This window comes from Chamaea fasciata, unplaced genomic scaffold (genome assembly GCF_029207755.1).
Source record: "Chamaea fasciata isolate MVZ Bird 193981 ecotype frontalis unplaced genomic scaffold, bChaFas1.0.hap1 SCAF_16, whole genome shotgun sequence".
Taxonomy (NCBI): domain Eukaryota; kingdom Metazoa; phylum Chordata; class Aves; order Passeriformes; family Sylviidae; genus Chamaea; species Chamaea fasciata.
In genome coordinates this window covers 6,763,881-6,782,708 of record NW_027094101.1, presented here as the reverse complement: position 1 = coordinate 6,782,708, position 18,828 = coordinate 6,763,881, and the positions used below count along the sequence as shown (strand labels likewise).

General features: G+C 46.4%; 1 protein-coding gene across 2 annotated transcripts in view; it reads left to right on the top strand.

Moving 5' to 3' along the window:
- The first annotated feature begins 5,268 nt into the window (after positions 1-5,268).
- TTYH3 (tweety family member 3) overlaps positions 5,269-18,828 on the top strand; it is a 69,303-nt gene continuing 55,743 nt past the window's right edge. Inside the window, exon 1 of one of the 2 annotated variants that reach the window (XM_066197658.1) lies at positions 5,269-5,520. In XM_066197658.1, coding sequence (XP_066053755.1) covers positions 5,398-5,520 — 123 coding nt within the window. In that variant the 5' untranslated portion in view covers positions 5,269-5,397. The remainder of the gene's footprint in view (positions 5,521-18,828) is intronic. The other variant, XM_066197656.1, reaches the window with a different exon arrangement.

Genomic DNA, 18,828 nt, shown 5'->3' with positions numbered 1-18,828 from the left:
CTGTCACTTGGTTACAGTGCTGCTGTAACAAAAGGCTGTGCATGAATGGCCTCTAGGTATCTGCATGGAAAATTAGAAGAGCTTTTAATAAATGGGATTGACCCTGAGTGCCTGTAGTACAAGTTACAATGTTCTGCACAAACATTGCTTTACATTGCCATTATTGAGCAATAATCCTTATTTGGAACTTAAACAAATTGTGGCAGAACCTTCTATTTATCTAACCTGGAAATTTTTTCCTGAACAGGCTTTCTGTGATGTACTCAGAGAATTGGCAGTTTTCTTCCTGCCCTCGGCAGATATTTAATAGCCACGTATTGCATTTCCGTGCTAGTAAACCTTCATTATTATACAAAATGTACCAGAATGTTATGAAGAAATACCTTAAATAATTAAATAGAATCGAAGAGTGACAAAACAAACGAACAAAGTGCAATTTGAGCTGTGTTATTCTTTCCTTTTTATGTTCACTTATTTGCTAATTTGCTGAACTTACTGGACTGCAGTGGGTCTTGCTGTGATTAGAGAGAGTTTGCCAAGTTCCTTTGTAATTGTTTCTTTGCAATTAACTAAATAATAGAATGTTCTCTGTGTGGCTCTCTGGGGAAAAGAGCGGGCAGGTGCTTTTGCAATAGGATTTCCACATCTTCCACCCATTTCCCTAGAATTCAGTTTTAAAAGACCAGTAAAACGAAAGAGAGAGAGAGAATATTGCCTCAGGACTGGAAATGAGAGAATTAACCCTCTATTATTGGTTCTTTCAGTTGGCTGAAAGCTTTTTTTTGCTGGCCTTGGTAGTGGCTATTCTTTGTATAAACCTGAAAGTCCCTGGCAGGACGTCAGAGGAAAGTCATGAAACCCCAAATGGATGTTGCTGCCTGCAGATGCCTCCACTCGGGGGAAGTCCTTCAAGCTGGGAGGAGAAGTCAGCTAGGAAAATCCCTGAACGTGGTTTTGCTGGGAGAGCAGAGGCTGGAGACCGAGCTGTCACGGAGGGGACAGCGATGTCTGGGGGAGGCTGGAGAGCAGCCCTGGCTTTGTCATTTCCTTTGACTTTGAGCAGAAAATTACAGAGGAAGCCCTGGGAGGAGAGGAAGGGTAATTTTAATGGAGGCACAGTTTAGCTCAGCGGGAAGGAGGCACGGCTGGATGTAAGGGCAGAGTTTATGGAGCGGCAGAGCCAGAGGTGTGGCCTGACAGCCGAGACACGGTTCTCTCGCTGACCTCCCCCTGACCGACCGTAATTTAGTCCCCGTCTCAAGAGGGTAACTCATCCATCTGCTGGCACTTGGAGTGCAAACTTGCTATTTTATTTTTTTTTTTTAATCTGTATTGTTGGCTAAAACCTTTTGTAGCACATATTAGGTTTGACAGTCGGGGAGACTCCTTGCTCCATGGTATATTAAAAGCTGAATTATTTAATTTCATAGTGAATTAGAAAAGCCAGGGCTAGGAGATTGCTGTTTTAAAAGGTGCTCTTCTTGCCACTTCAGCAGTAGGGATGTCTGGAATGAGGAGCTTGTGAAGAGTGTAAAATGGTACATTTCTCAGAGTGCTTCTGCAGACTGCCTGGTGGTCTCACGAGGATGGAGGACAGCACTGGCTGCCTTATTTTGGAGGTTTAAACTAGTCTTTTTATCCTTGCTGTCTTTAATGTGGAACGTTTCTCATCTGCCTGTTTTGTCCAGTGATTCTTTAGCAAAGCCACTGTCAGAGCAAGTTAGCAAACACTAATACAGCTCTTTGGGTTACTTTTCAGCAGGATTACCAGTGAATAAGCTGACATTTGCAGTTTGCTTTGCTTGACTGTAGAACTGCTTTCCATGCAAGGGTGATTTACTGTTAGATTTTATTCATGGGATGTCACGACAGTGTCTTGTTTGTTCGTTTGGCTTTGGCAAAACAGAGTGTACCTATTTGTGTGGGAAGGAAAAAAAGGCTGCTATAACCCAAACACGAGAGCCTTGATAACTGTCTTGTCATGTAATCAAGAGTTACCTGAACAGGATCAAATGGGAGATACTAGACATCCAAGAATTGTGGAATTTTTTTTTAATTTTTTTTTTTTTGGTAATGTAGTACAACGGGCCGAAATGCCGTGGAAAGGATGGCTAGTGCTGGATCCTGTGGTTTGTCTCTTATTCCTTAGTTGCTGAATCCATTCTGCTCTTCATTTTCCCATATCATTATAAATAATTGTGGGGGAGAAATGAAAACTGTTGATGCCTCTGTTTCTCTGTAATCCCCAGTCCTCCTTCTACTCTAATTTAATCCAGTTGTCTCGGCAGCAGGAGGCTGAGGGGAGGCATGTACACCAGCACTGCTGAGCTGCTCCCTTTCCCACTCACCCCCAGCCCTGGAGAGAGCCTCAAACACCCACCCCCATGGAACAGCATCCAGCTTTTCTTGTCATTTATTCCAAAACGTTTTGTGCACTTTGATTTACATCAGCCCCTTCAAACAAGATCTCCTGGCTGCATCTTTTGTCCCCTGCCCATCATATGCTGACAGAGGTGCCTGGACTTGCCGCCTGGTGAGGGTTTTTGGGTCCATCCAGAGCCCCGTGGCTGCAGTTACATCTGCAGGACAGATTCCAGCCTTGTGCGTTTTAGCACCAAATTGCAAAAAACTCTATGTCAGGAGGGGCTTATGCAGAGATCTCTTGCTCCCAGCCAGGTCCCTCTGCTCCTTCTCTTTGGGTTGTTAGAACTGGAGGTGAAAGATGTTAGACCGATGGCCCTTGAACTGATTCCTTCTTCATCCTCGCCAGCACTGTGAAAAAAAAATGAAAATTATAAGGAAGAAAATGAAATTGGCTGATGTTCAACTGTCCTGCAGAAAAATAAACCCTTTTCTTGGAGAAAGCTGGAGGGAGTTGAGGTCTTGTATCTTGTACCCTTGTATATCTTGTACTTGTGCACACAGCACATGGCTCTGAACCCTCTGACAAGTGTCTTAATGCTATTTCTGAGTGATAAGATTTCTTTTTAGCTGTGTTGATAGTATTCATATGAAAATCCCATCCTAGTCAAAAGATATTTAAGTTGATGTTATATTTCAGAACATCAGCAGAAATCTGTTTATTTGCTTCTAAGGGGTTAAATGGCCCATTTTAGCATTTTTGCTTTCCTTCTTTATGAAATGCATCAGTCATCAGACAACGTGTAAAGCACGAAATCCTGGCTGCGTTTGGGAAAAGGAATAAAGTAATACTTGCAAAAGAGGTGTCTCCATAATGTCTACTGATCTGCCACCTTTTAAAAGAAAAAAAAACTGTTGGTGTTACCCTTTTTTTTTTTTCCCCAGTGGTATACACAGCACTCCAATATTCTCTAAGTTTTCATGGGCCATCACAGTTTCTAATTCTAAACAGATGAGAGTTTCTCAAGCTTGCAAGACCTGGAAATCATTTGCCTGAGGTCTGTTAGAGGACTGGATGGTCCTTTTTTCCCTTGCCAACTCCAAATTACGTTGAGTGGTATTTAAAAGACAATGCTTTGAGCAATCAGCAATGGGTGAGGTGTGCTGCAGCAGGGCTGGGATGGGGACACGGGGATGGAGAGACTGAAGGTCCGGGAGATGAATAGAATAGGGTCTGAATAGATTGGCCAAGTTTAGGAGCTCCTGCATTAGTGCTGGGCCGCACTGCATACTTACAGCAAGAATTAAATTATTCATTCTCTTCCTTTTAAAAGAAAGTGGCAAATGTTTTTATACATTTCAGCTGCAACAGGAGCAGTACGCTCTTTTTAACAAAGTGAATGAATTTGGGATTGCTGCTGCTTATCGGTATCTTTTCTATTTTACCTCACTATCCTGGCATTATCCAGGATATTTATGTTCTTGTTTCTGACATGATCCCCTGAGAAGGCATACTCATCTTTTTTTACCTTTTACTTAGAAATACTTTCTGTTCTGTTTAGAAAGAAATGAAAAACCTTTCCCATTGGGTCAGAGTCTAATCCTTGGGAAAATGGTGTGTGAGTGGCTCTGTGGGGAGCCCACCACATGCACAGGTCCGTGGTGTTATGCAGTTAGATGCTGTCATTGCTGAAATATTCACGTGTTTAATTCATGGCTCTGATTTATGATGTCATCCAAACAAGCTGAGAGTTGTAGGTCCCTTCAAGGTGATGAAGCAACACACTGGCTTTGGGTCAGGGTTTGGATGAGGCCAAACCTTTGCCTGCAGAGAGAAGGGTGGAAGCTGAACCAGAGCCTTGCATATCTCCGTGGAACAGGTGGAGGGCAGACTTGGAAATCACACAAGAGGCTCATCCATATCTTTAGACACCCGGCTACCTCTAGAAATTTCCCCGAGTTTGGGCAAACCAAGCCGGGCTGGGGTTTGGGCAAACCAAGCCGGGCTGGGGCAGTCAGTGCTAGGGAACAAGTGCATCAGCTGGTGAAGGCATGGGTGTCATCAGTGGCACCAGGGGCTGGAAGGTGCAGAGTGGTTGGGTCCACTTTGGGGTTACTTTGGAGAGAGAGGTGTTGGTGTGAGGGGTGGGGATGTGGTTTGATGCTGGGTGTGGACACCACCCTCTGCCACACGTGGCCCGGTGCCCAGCACCACAGAGTCATTAAGGTTGGAAAAGACCTCCAAGATCACCAAGTCCAGCCATCAGCCTGGCACCATGACCATGTTCGCTGCTAAAGTATGTCCTCAAGTGCCGTATCCGCACATATTTGAGGTATTCTGAGAGATTCCAAGACTTTGTCCAAATCATTATTTTATTCTTTTTCCCCTCATGCTGTCACACAGTGAGAGGTGTCTCCTCAACGTTCACCTGTGCTCCCGTTGCTGCCATTGCCATGTGTGTGCCCAGCCAAGGGCGTGCTGGACGACATTCTGCCGCTGTGAACTGTGAATTCAGGGAGGGCAAACTTGCCGCCTCTGGATCTTAGGACGGGCGTTGAGACGGATTCGAGAAGAACCACCAACAAGTGACTTTACGACTGCCTTTACCGCTTGCTGCGGCACAAATCGCTTTTCCTGCGCCGGCTTTTAGGCTAAACCCGAAACGCACCTTCCTCCGTTAGAACCGCGGGGCCCTTCCGTGTGACACTCACGGCGACGGGGAATTATTAGTCGGAAAATAAACGCAGCTCGGCGGCTGGCGCGGCGGGGGCCCGGCAGCGACCCCCGGTCCCGGGGGAGCCGCGCGGGGCCGGGCCGGGGCGGAGCGGCGGCGGCGGCGGCGCCAATGGGAGCGGGCGGGCGGCGCCGGCGGCGGGCGGCGGAGCCTCTCGGCGAACAAAGAGGGAGCGGGAGCGGGCGGAGGGACGCCGAGAGAGGACGGGGGGGACGGCCGGCCATGCGGGGCCGGCGGCCGCGGCGCGGGTGAGGCGGGCGGCGCTCCATGGCCGGCGGCTCGGGGTGAGGCAGGCGCGGGCATGGCGGGCGTGAGCTACTCGCCGCCCTGGTGGGTGAGCCTGCTGCACCGCCTGCCGCACCTCAGCCTGCGCTGGGAGCTCACCGCCGCCGACTTCCGACCGCACGACGCCGAGTACCAGCAGGTGGGTCTGCCCGGGGCCGAGCGGGTGTGCGGGATGCGCGCCCCCGGCTGTGCGGGGCAGCGGGAGCGGGGGCTCGGCCCGCATGGAGGGAGGAGGAGGAGGAGGAGGAGAAGGGGGCGTGCGGCCCCCGCTGGGGCTCCCCGGGTGGGTGTCGGTGGGTGCCGTGTGTCCCCCGCTCCGTGGCCGCCGCACGAGGGGCAGGTGTCCCCGCAGGGCCGGGACAGGCGGGGTGCGGGGTCTCGCTGGCGGGGCTGGGGCGGGAGGTCACCACCCCCGGCGGGGTGGGCAGCAACCCCGAGCTGCCCCCAGGCTGCTCGGAGCCCGAGCTCTTCTAGGGAGAAGGTGAAATTACAGACTGATAGAATCACTGAGGTTGGAACACCCCTCCAGGATCAGTGAGCTCAACCTTCGGCCGAATCCCACCGTGCCCACTGACCCACATCGCGACGTGACCCTGGGACGGGGCAGGGGCCAGCCCTGCCGGGTGCCCCGGCCGGGTCCCAGCGCTGCCCAGGCCAAGGCACCGTCCCGGCCGGTGTCCCCGGCCTGCCCGCCGCCCGCCATGGGCTGTGACAGCCCTGTGCAGGCTCCGCTGACCATCCCCGCTGATGCCGCCAGCCCCGCAGCGAGGCCAGCAGTGCCTTTCCAAAACCGGCTGCCTGCCTGCTGGAAAACAGATGACTTAATGCACGAGAGTGGCGTTAGCATCAAGTGCACAGGAGGATGCTCGCAGAATACTTGTGTGCAGCTTTTTTTTTTTTTGCTTTTTTTTTTTCTTTTTAATGCTGCTTAGCCTGTATCCTGTGCTTGGTTGGCTAGGCATGTAATTAAAATGATTGTGGAGTGAATCTGTGTGCTCCAACATCTGTGTTCTCTGCTGTCATCTTGGAACAGAGCTGCAGTGACTCTGCTGCCTCGTTTTGCCACGGTCTCTGGTTTTGAAAACACCATTTTGCTTCTCTGAACATACTTGCAGTGTCCTATATACACAGCCTGCTATCATGCACACAGGCATGAAGGCTAAAGCATCTAAGCAGTTCTTGTTTATCCTAGAAGTAGAAGGTATTAGAAAGACTTTAGGAAGCAGTGTGTTTTGGCTTTTTGTTCTAAACAGACGAACAGATCTGGGGACTGAAGCTAGAGCAAAATGTGAGAGATGTATTTAAAGAGACATGGGTAGATACAAAGAAACATCTTTATACCAACAAATCAAAGGGACTTTTGAGTAACTTTGTGTTTTGAGGCTTCAATTTGTTAATTTGTTTTAGTTCCCTTGGCTTACCAGAGTTCAAGATGGCCACATGCAGATGTAATGCTGCACAGCAGCTGAACTGTATTTCCATGACCTCAGAGGGTAGTTGCCCTTAAAACAAGGGATATGCGATCCTGGAGATCAGAAGTTAAGAGTTCATTGAAAGATCTTCTTGGGAGTGTGTTATCATGAAATAAGCGCTCGGTGACCTTTTGAATAGACAGCAGATGTACCAGTTCTCACTCAAATTGCTTAAAAGCATTCCTAGCAATAATCTGGGGTTGTGTTTGTTTGTCAGATAATTTTTCTGCAGCAATCATATTCCCACTTAAAGCCTTCTGCTGTTCTCCTCCTGTGTAGCTGCCTCCCCTCCCTTGATGGCATTAAGGACTCTTTGCACAGCAGTCAGTGGCCTTTTAGATCTTAACATCAGCTCCCAAGAAAACATCTTATCAAATCCAAACTCGAATGTCTGGATTACTGAGGCGTCTGCCGTCAAGAGAATGATGTGAGCAGCAGCAGCTTTGCTGGTTTTGGTGTTGGCGAGGGGTAGCAGGCAGGCTCCAGCACTGCAGCCTGTGCTATCAGTGCCGTGGTTATATAACGACGCTGCTGTGGCTCTGCGAGTTGACTCTGGAGTTCGTAGGCACATAGATTAATTCTAATGCAGTGAAACAGGGAAACTTAATCCAGGACTGGGAACTGTAATGCTAAATGCTCTCTTGTGCTTTCAATGCTTCTGGAGGCCTTTTTGGTTTGAATTCTAGATTTTAAAAAGAATTTTCACCTCTTGCTCTGTTTGCAGTCTGTGCTGGCATTGTCTTCCCTTATCGTTAGGAATCTTTTACATTTAACAGGTGAGATCATACACATGCTCAAAATTAGGAAGTCCATTTTTTAAGTTTAACATTGGCTTCTTTTTCTTTACTTTGTAGGTCTCACTGGCACAAATGATGAGGTTTTTTTGTTTGTTTATTTTCCCTTCCATTAGTGATAGATACTCTGTTTCTTAAGTATGAACTGTAAAGCTACACAGTGCATTTGATTTCTCCAGGGCCTGAGGAGAGGTCAGTGGGGGGATGCTAGATGAAGTTTATGGGGACAGGTAAGGGCAGTGAGTCCGTAGCTGCAGAAAGGAAGGATTACCTTTGCTAAGCTATGTGACTCCAATTCGTCAGGTAGCTGGACTGTTGTCATGAATAGCCATACAGCTGGGCTCAGTGTCCAGTCCCATTCTGACGTGTTTTGAGGAAGGAAGCAATGTACCCTTTGTGACTCTTCACTGCTTCTCTAGAAAAGATTTCCCAACCCCTGACCATGGGAAAGCAGCACTTTCCTTATAAAACTCATTCCTTTAGTAAACTTGTAGTAAATACCCACCTGTTTCTCATACTCATGTTTCAATGACGGGCTTTGAAATTGTGCATCCCCTGAACATTCCACTCCTGCCAGAAGTGGAATGCAGTGGCTTGGGTTTGCCTGTTGTCCTGTCACTTGTTGTAGTGCCACGTGCTGCTGCAGGTGAGGAGGCTGCTGTCTGAAGAGGCTTTGCACCTCTGCCTGGTGAGGATTAGTGTAATGCCAAGCCGCTCTTCCCCTGAAGCAGCAGCCCAGTGTTTGTGCCCTGAAACCTCTCTGAATGCAGGCAGATAAGCACGCACTGCCAGTCTTTGAAGTCTTGGTCTTCGTCAAGTCTTCTGGGACCCTGGGTGATGGGGGGTGTCTAGCAGGTTGTGGGTCCAATGGCTGATCTGCTGCTGTGTCCCAAGGACTCCCTTGGCCAGAGCAGCAGGGACGCCCGCTGTGCTCTGGGCTGTCTCAAGGCAGCTGCAGCCATTGTGTACCAACCTGCCGGGGCTTCCTCCTTTTGTCTGAGAGCATGAGAAATGCTCATGGCAGTGCTGCTGCCAAGGGCTGAGATCAGTGCAGCTGCAGGTTTTGGCTGCATACCACCTTCACCTGAGTCGGGCTCTAAAACACTCTCTCTGGGTATTACTTTACTCTTTATCTTCTCCCACAGCATATCTTGTTGCACTAGGTTAGACCAGTGTAGTGGAGAACAGATCCTTCCCCTCTGGACTAGATTGTTTAAAAATGTATGTGTATCCTGATGTCCTTCAGATGCTCTGCTTCTGGCACAACAAGCAGTGCAACCAGTTGTTTTCTTTTTCTGGGGGAATTGAGGTGAATCTCCATGTAGAATGAGCTGGGGTTGTGATCCTTCTTCTGCAGAGGTTTGGCATGCTGGTGAGTCCTACCAGAGCTGCCTTCGTGCGCTGCTTGCAGGACTTGTTCCATAGTCCTCCCTGCAGAGGATCTTATCAAACCAGTTCTTTTCCTAATCCTCCCATGAATCATTGGGGTTGAAAATATCTTGATATGAACAGCTTTGTTCTGGCTGTATTCTCATCTGAGTCATACTGCAGTGCTCTGCAAAGCCTTTTCATTGTGTAGTGAGTCACAAATTCTAGAGTGAAGAGAATGTAAAAATGGAGCAGAGCTCCTGTTCCTTCTGACAGCATCATGGTAATACCAGTTCACGTCTCCCTGCCTTCTGCTGGTGATCAAATCATGATGATCTTACCAGAACTGCCCACCTACTTTCCAGTTCAGTTGATTGGCCCAATGAGATGGTCCTGAGCCTGCTGCTGTCACTAGTTTAATTTATTTAGCAAAGTAAGTTCTCCTACTTGTGACTGACTTAGCTGCATGACATTGAATTCACTTTCTTTCTCAGGGTAGAGTTGGTTAAGAGCCTTGAGGTAGTGTGGAGGTCAGGTGCTGGAAAGAAAGAGAAAAGCTGAAAAGCTTTCTAACACAGCACAACAACAGGTAACGGGATATCGGCTCCAGTCAGGGTGTCTGTGTACTGACAGAAAAGGAGACTACAGCTCTGGAGTCTGACTGTGGGCTGAGAAATGCACAGTGAACAGTGAAGGAGAAAAGAGGCTGTAAAAGCTAAGCCACAAAGCACTTTGGAGTTTCTGCTTTTTCTTCATTGCTGGGAACCGGCGATGTTGACACAAACCTGTGTAAACACATAGGTTATGTGTGAGTCAGGCTAGAATAAAGTAAAATTCTCCAGCATCTTTGAAAGTCTTCCCTTGCACCGCTTCGTGCCTTCTCAGTACGAGTCAGAACTGCAGATGCATGGTTAGTAGGTGTGATGGCAGCTGTTTGTGCTTTGGAAGATGACTGATGATTGATTCACACCAATTAAGATGCAGAATCGTGCTGAAGGAAGCAGTGATAAGAGCAGGACATGCTCTAGTCCTTGGCTTTGAGATGCTCTCTTCAGTGTTGTCACCCAGGAGTTTCCTATCATACATCTGTCACTGCTTTCGTGCCATAATGTTCTTTTTCTCCCTCTGTACGTGTGCTGAGCAGGGATCCAGCAGGGAAAGGTGCTGTGTAAACCCAACGATCCTTCCCTTTTTTTGGCATGCAGACTCTACTCCAAGGCATGTGTGTTTGAACCCATAGCCAAAGGTTCAGCAAGGAATTAATTCTGTCAGGTACTTTCTGGCTGTGTGAGGCTGTTTTCCTACACATAACAGCTAATGTCGTCTTTGGAAGCATTTCTTGGCTGGAGAAACATGATGGAGCCCAAACTGCCAAAAAACTTGGATTATAGAGATTGTTTTAGAACTTCCTCTACTGTACTGGCATCTTATTTCAATTTTGAAACCAAGAGTCTTTCTGTAAATTAGAAACATGTGTATTAGTCAAGTTGGATGACGTGTTTTTGTCTAGTTGGCTCAAAGTCAGAGGGTAATGTGCCTTTCTTAAAGGAGTTGGACTGAAGGTTTCTTTCTTTCAAGAATAGATGGACCTCTTCCAAGGTCTGATCAGCTATCCTGCTGTAGCACCAGTTTGCTCATATTTCCAGAAAGGTTAAGTGACCCCTGTTAGTTGAATCCAATATTTTCTGATGAAATTGAAGTTGTTTTGATTTTTTTTCTTTTTTTTTAAGAACTGCTGGTAAATTCCCTCTTCCCTTTACTCATCAGTGTTGGCTGCATGAGTAACCATGCAGTAATGCCTCCCATCAGCAAACTGGTGCTGTGCTCTGACTCTTCTGCCTTTGATCTGGAAGAGCTTTTACTGAGGAGCTGTATCATGATGAATTACCAAAAATGTAGAACCAAGGCAATTTTTGATGGCTGATTTTTACCAAAGGTAGACGTAAAATATTTTCAGTTGACCATTCATACAGCAGCATATGGTATGCAGAGAGGAAAAAAAGTCCACCTTTGCCAGCTTTCTGTCTGCAGCCTTGCTTAGTTTTGCTGACCCATGCTGTGCTGCCACGTTTTCAGAGGGTCTCCTGAGAACTGGCAGTTTCTGGAAAGGCTGGCTGTAGATTACCTTACTCTAGTAAAAAAAAAAAAAAAAAAAAAAAAAAAAAGTAACTGTTCTAAACGTATGGTTTTAGCAGAGTACACAGGGGTAAAAGGTGTCTTGGAGAAATGCAAAAGACCCTGTGGTGCATGGAGGAAAGGAGATGCAGGTGAGCAGGCAAAGATGTAAACCATGCTTGCTTCCTCTGGGTAGGATCCTGGAAGTATTCATCCTGCACAGAGAAGATGCTGGTGCCCAGCCTGGTGAGCTTCCCAAATGTGTCTTAAGTCACATTTGTAGAGCATGTGGTGCCCTGAAGGCACCATGCTGGTCTCAGCTGGAAGAGTAGAAGCAGAGTTTAAAACGTGTCTGGTTGTGGTGGCCAGCCACTGGCACCCTGGTGCTTCTGCACCTACACAACATTTGTCTTCCTGAGAATGCTCCATTTTTATCCACATGAGTGTAGCGCCATATGACTCCTGGCCTGCAAAACCTGATCTCTAGCAGTCTGGAGAGAGGGGTAAGCAAATTCAGTTCAGTCTTACCGTGTCTTGTCTCTTTTTGCTCTTTTTCCCCTTCGTGCCTTTTTGAGCAGAGGAACATCTGTGGTCTCCAGGTTAACAAAGCTCCTTTGTTTAAATGTTGATCCAATAAAGCAAGCAGTGCTTAAAGCAGATGTTGGTGTGGAATTTTAGTGTTCTTCATTTTTCATTATTAGGGAAAGTGAGAAATTCTCACCCAGAAGAACATATCCCATTAGGCATGACTCTGGAGATTAAGGGTAGGAGAAGTCAGGTGCTTTCTCTGACTTAATCCCAAGGCTCTGAATGTGGATTAAGGGGCTGTGCCACAAGTCTTCCTGATCTCTTACTTGTATTTTGGGATTATATTTATTTTGGAACCTGTAAACAAAAACCTGTCTATTGAGTAGGAGAGAGAGGGAAGTTGTGGGCCTGTGTCCCATCAGGTTTCTTGCCATGTGTCCTCAGAGCAGACAGCTGGAGGAACAAGCACCCTCCAATCCCTTGGAATTTCTGGGGTTTTTCCGTTCTTTCTGTTTGGTTTGGTTTTCCTCTCCTTTCTCTTCTAAGACAAGGCTAATTTTACACCTCTTCTCCTGCTCCCCTTCCCCCAGCAGTGCTTACTGATGGGAAGGGTGAAGTCCAGAGTGGATGATGTTTGTGCTGATAAGACTGTGCTGTAGCAGAGCGTGGCGGTCACCCCGCTGTGACCCCTTCCAGGGGACACTCCTGTGCCTGTGAGGATGAGTGTGCTGAAGGCACAAGGATGATGGCCAAAGCTTCTCCTGAAGTCATTCTTTCACAGTCTTTGATGTCAAGTGAATTTGCTTGGGTGGCTGCAAGCAAGCAGTGAGTAAGGTGGTGCTCACTTTTCATTTTCTTAGGGTGGAGGGGAGTCAGCACCTTGTTTGCATTAACCTCTTGGTGACTGTCAGTCCTCTCCTTGTTTGTGTTTTAGCTTCCAATAGTAACTTTTCCACCAGTTATAGTGAGATTTCCCATTCCCCCTGAGCGAGTAGGAGAACTTGGCTTGTTTTCAGCTGAATGTTATTCCCATAGCTGGGGGAAGGGATGTGATGTCTGGGAATTTATTTGCTCTAAGATTCAGACAAGACCTGGGTAATTTTGCAATATAACAGGATTACCTACTGTACTGAACCTCAATTCTCACTTTTAAGACATGGGTAAGACTCATAATACACAGGGACTTATTGATGTATGCTGAGGAAATAATAATAATAACAACAGCAACAATAATAACAATATCCAAGCCCAGTGACTTTGCTCCTCTCTTGACAAGGCTGTCTGCACTTTCTGGATATGTCATCCTACCAGTTCTTTGTTGCTGATGACAATGATTAACAAGACAGATGAGCTAAAATCAAGGAGATCAAGTTCACGTAAGACTTCTAGTCCTGAGGATGCATTCATATGACAGTCTGAAAAAAACCAAAAAAGTCATCAGTGTGAGAAATCCTCTCCTTTCTTCCACTTCAAGGTGTTGTGTTGCAGTGGTGAAAAACTAGGAATTGGCTACATTTATTGTCAAACCAGAAATTATTTTTACTGCATGGCGAAAGGGTCTCCAGGTATCTTAGTGAATAGTGGGTGTGGGGCAGAGCCATGCTGATGCTATTTCTTTCTTTTTTTTTTTTTTCCTGAATTAGATAAACTGGGAAAGAGCAAAACACAGAGCACTTTCATGTTGCAAAAGCTTTCATTTCAAACTTTTTTTTTTTTTTTTTTTTTTTTTTTTTTTTTTTAGATTTCTGCGTAATGAGCCACTTACAGTTTTTGAGTCTGATCTTGTAATTGTGAGCTTTAGGGTTTGGTAAGCTGCAAATGTGCACGTTTTCGCAAAGTAGTCATTTGTGTGCTAAGGCTGCAAGGCTATTCTCTTGCAAGAAAAAAGAAAAGTAGGTTAGCGTGCAATCCATGGCCACAGCAGTTGGTGTGAGTCAGATACTTGTGCCATTCCCTTCTCCAAGCGCCGGGATGTGAGGGTAACATTTGCAATAATGTGTGCTTTCACATGCTTATCAGGCTGCTTGCTTCAGCAGATGTAATGTGTGCCAGGCCTCTTTGAAGTTATTATTTTAACAAATGAGCGGGTTTTGGTCAATGGTAAGAGCAGCATTGAAACCATCCAGGGAAAGAGCTGACACTCCCCTCCACCTTCACTTAAACTGGAGCTGCACCCTCGGATTGCGATTTCCTCGGTCACTCCTAAATGCTTTTTCTGGCTGATATGGCTCAGAATGGTGCCACACGTGCATATGCATGAAAGCCCTTTGTAGTGTGAAATTAGGGATGAAAGATATTGCTAATCAGCCCCTAACAATGCGGGACTTATTCCTGGACCAGGGGAAAAGGGAATGTGGGGAATGGATGTTTCACAAATGTATAACACATTCAGACGCGTTGTTATGCCAGTGTTGGTGTCTGTGCACGGACGCCCTTTTCAGGCTGTAAAATGCTGCTGTTCATGCGGGGAATTTAAACAAGCCTTCCATTCAACGCCGAAATTCAAAATAACGCCAAAATCCAAATGGAGGCACTTCAGTTGCATAATAGTGTCTGTTACAAGGAGGCCTTGGTGCAGTAGATGATGTAATGCTCCTTAAGATAAGGCCCAGCCTGGGGTTGGGGAAAAAACGGGAGGACGGTGTCAGTGACAGAGCCATTAAAAGTGTTGCTAATGGTATCAAAGCTATCCATAGGGTGTTAATTAGCACGCCTGAATAATTCCAAAGTTGATTGTGTTACAACTGTACATGTGGAAAAAAAAAAAAAACAAAACAAACCCGCTCGGTGCTACCTGTTTTCTCTGATTATAATCGCTTTTTCCCCGGGGTGAGCTTTCTTGAAGTTCAACAGTGTGCTCAGGTTCCTGTAGCTGATAAACTGGTAGTTTTGACACTTGCTGCAGGTGCCGAGAATGCCTCAGTCTGCCAAAGAGACGCTTTCTGCCGCTTGCTGAAATTGTAACGCATCTCACTGGGGCTGTGCCTGTAGCTGTCACTGTTCCGAGGCCTCCGGCACTTTGTTACCTTATTTCCTCCTTAAGCTCGTGGTAAATGTATATTCTTGAGTTTAAGAATGGTCTTTGTTGCATCCTCGCTGCAAGTGCCCCCAGTCCGTGTTTGGACCGGCGCGGCCAGAGGGGTGACACGGGATTGCTGCCTCACCTCTGGCCCGCCCCATCCCCTTTTCTCCCCGCTCTTACAGTGTATTCGCTCCAGGAAATGCTGAGAAAGCCACGGAGTAATGGAATTCATGAAATTCAAGCTGTGCTTCAATGAAAACGTGTTTTCAATTTCTGCCTCCTTGGGAGCCTGAGACTGAACTGTGATTGTCGGCGCTGGGTGGGGGCTGGGGCCGGGATGAATGGAAGTGCCGGAGTCAGCGCTCTGCGGAGCCTCTCGCCGGCATCTCGCCATTCAGAGCCTGCTCCGCGCTTTGTGGCAGCTTCAGGAAGCGGGGTTTTTTTGTATTCAGCTGTCCAAAAAAAAAAAAAAAAAAAAAAAGCCCAGGCGTTTTCCTGCTGGGTTTGATCTGGCTGTCGGGGTCTGAATGACAGTGACATGTTGGAGAGGGACGTGATGGGGGAAGCATCAGCTGGGGGTGGTTTATCCCCCCCCTCTCTGCTCTTGATCCTGCTCACGGTGTCCTTTGAGTGTCCTGCAGCCGATTAAGGGTGAGAATTATAATGGTGACTCAAAAGCCTTTGGTAAAACTCATTAATTCATTCCTCTTTTAATTAGACACCCAGCCATGGGTTTATAATTATCGGAGCCCAGGAACGTTTGCAGCTGTAACAAGCTGTGCTGCATGAATTGCAGAAATCGTGGAATTTCTGGCAATTCAGATATGGTGAACTCTTCTCAGGTCAGGTTTTTGGTGAGGAACATGCGAGGGCATAGAAATGAAAGAAGCAGCTGAGTGTGTGTTGTGACTGACCTCTGGCTGAATCTTGCCTTGTGGTGTTGAACTGAGAGGAAAGGGTGGAGTTGTCCTGTTTATAAATATTTTTCTTCCTTGGGAGGTGTAATAATGTAACTTTCAAAGAGAGAAAAGAGGAAGGAGAATGTAATGAAAATATTATCTTAATATGGAATATTGTATTAAACCTTTAGCACCCGAGGGAATTACACTTGCAGACATTGCACACAGAGCCCATTTGGCTTTTTTGGAAGTTAGGGAATAGCCGGGTGTTCTACAATGAAAAGTATCAGGTACTTTTTTTGAGTCTTCTGGGGGAAGAAAATCAATAGTGAACTTCTATTATTTCGTATTGTCTTCTTGTTTCTGAAATGGGAAGCAAGATAATTTTCAGAACTAATCTGTGTGTGTGACCCCCAGCAACAGATGATTGGGGTCTTCTGAGAGAAGCTTGTGCTGCTTCTGGTACCTTTGAAATGCTCATGGGCTTGTTTTTTTTTTTCTTTTGCAGAAGGAGAACTAGAGGGAAGGCTGAAAGGATTTCAGGGAAGGACTTGTTATTTCTACCCTATTGCATCTCTGCTTGTAGTTCCAATCCTTGTGAATGCCATGGTAGACCCTGATAGTATGATCTCCTTTTAGCATTGGACTGACAGGCTGTCAAGTGCAAGCAATCCAGAGAAAGGCACAGACCCAGGAAAAGGCTAGGGATGGAGATAGCTGGCTGCCACTGGACTTAAACAGAGATGACTGAAGAGATAGTTTTCGTTTTTTAATATTCTTTTTCCTTAGGATTTTTAGCTTGAGTAAGGTTAGAATGAACACTTTGGACTTGAAAAAATGGGAGCTATTGCCCAGGAGTAGATCAGAGGTACTGCTAGGCAATGGCAAGTATTAATGTTCATGTTCCCTCAAGAGGAAAACTGTTTCAATTGGAGTAGGTGGCAGGAAAAAATGGATCAGCTGTGTTTTGGGTCTTTTTCTGTCTGGGTTTAGTGGAAAGCACAGATAGTACATCCAGTGAGGATGGAATGATTTGTTTGACACTTCTGTAGCTAAACAGAAGTCTTTACTTCTGATGAGGGTGCTATTTTAAAACCACCTTACAACACTTCTTGTATGCCTTTTTGTATTACAAGATTTGGCTGCTGTCTTCCGTTTGTCCTTCCCATCCCCTCCCCACACAGTCTGAGTTATTGTTGGTTTATGAGACTGAGTAGTACCTGGAACTTGGGTAGGACTGGGCTTCATCCCTGGCCTCTGAGGTCAAATATGCTGGGTCTGTTGGCCTTTCCTTATTTCTGTACATATTTAAAATTCCTACAGGTTAGACAACAAACGTTGGATCAACCTGAGTAGACAAATTAGCTGGAGCAGCAAATTTACAAGGCTAAAATTACCTTCCAATCTCGTAATTACCACTTGGTAAATATCCTGCTGAGGTGCCTGGCTGGTCTTGGAGACCATGTTCTGGGGCAGGTTTTTGTACTCTAGCAGTGAACCTCTTGATCACTGCAAAGGCTGGGTGGGGTTTTTTGAGCTCTTTTCAGCCTGACCTGCTGCAGACTAAAAATCCCTCCAAACACAAGCTCTTCAGCATTTAAAATGCTCCACTATCAAATGGCAAGCTGAAGATGATGAATATGAACTAGGTCAGGTGCTGTTGACAGGGTTCTCCATGTGGACAGGCGGTGCTCTGGGAGGTGCATCCAAGGTCCCTGCTCTTGGAGCAGCCGTGTGAGCCATCGTGGATGCTGGGAGCGTTCTGCTGAGGTGTAAATAACAAGGTTGGACAGTTTAGGCTGGCTCTGCTGTTTTTATTCGTGCAGCTTAGCTCTGGCCTCGGGTGATGCGGAGGTTGTGGGAGAAGGAGGAAGGGACAAGCTGTGAACTTGCCTCCTCTCCCAGCAGAGGACGGTGAGAAGGTATGGGGATCTGGTTTCCCTAATCCCCCCTTGGCATGTTAATTCTTCTTGTCTCTGTGCTTGTATCTTATGTCTGAAATTCTTACTGAGGCAACTGCTTGCTGGGTCACGTGTGTCTCACTGCAGTGCCCTTTCAACCTTTTTTTGTGTGGATTTTGTTGGCAGCTATTAAAGTTCAGTTGCTGGCTATAGTATTTCATCGCTGTTAATTTTGTTCTCAAGAAAATGTTGCTCTGAAAAATGGCTGCTTGTCTTATTTCTGTCCTAAATACTTTTACGAGCTATTTGCTAGATATGACATCTTCTGCCTGTGGTTGACCCACCTCTTAATGTCCTCTGCAGGTCCAAGCTCATTTTTGTGGCTAGATCTGAATCACCTTCAGCTGATGGCAGGAGATGTACCTCTTGGACCACAGCAGTGACAAATACCACTGGTGAAATGTAGTTCTGCAGGTGTAATCTATGGGTTGGACTCTCATCACTAATTTAATTATTAGGTTTGGTTTACATGTGCTGGTTCCAGCAAGGGTAGTCTTGATTTTGTGATGCAATAAATTAAACTCAAGGCTCCTAAGAAGGAACCAGTTTCCAGGATAGGCTTTGAATGCTCGTCAAGGTTCAAGTTCAAACCGGGCGTGTCTGTTTTTTCTTTGCCAAAGTGAAATTTGCTGCTTTGTCAGATGTAGTGGATGTTGAGCTTCCTTTCTAACATCTGTGCCTTCAGCTGGGATTCACCAGCAGTTTAGTTCTTTGCTTCCTACTCACAAACACATCCATCAGCATTTCTTTGATACTAAAGCTAGTCCTACAAGGCTGTCATCCTTGAGGATGTGATCAACTAGGCTTTTATCCTTGAGTTTGTGTTCAACTAGCCTTTGACTTGCTCTTGCCTTCCAACAAGTCACTGGTCATGTCTCCTGGGAAAACAGAGATCCTGAGCATTTTCTGTGTAGCTGCACTCAGACCTTGGTCAGTGCGTGGTCATGGCCTTGTGCTATGAACATGGCTAACTGTAAACAGGGCTGAGAGCCTCTGGAAGCTGCTGTTGTCCTCAGCTTTATTGTCAGTGAAGAATATTTTTTTCCTGTTAAGAACAGGAGACGTGTGAAACGGAAGCTCAGCGCTGTTCTAAAGCTGCAGTAAGGAAGTACTGCGTGGTGAAAAGTTTGATGTCAGCTGAAAATGGTATATTCTTTTAGTAGTCAAAACCCGAACTATACTGGGATAAGACTCTTGTTCTTGGTACACCTGTGGTCTGGCCTGTGTGGCTCTTTGTGTTCCAGGACAGTGTTTCTGCTGATGTAGATGGGTGAGCTGATGGTTGGAG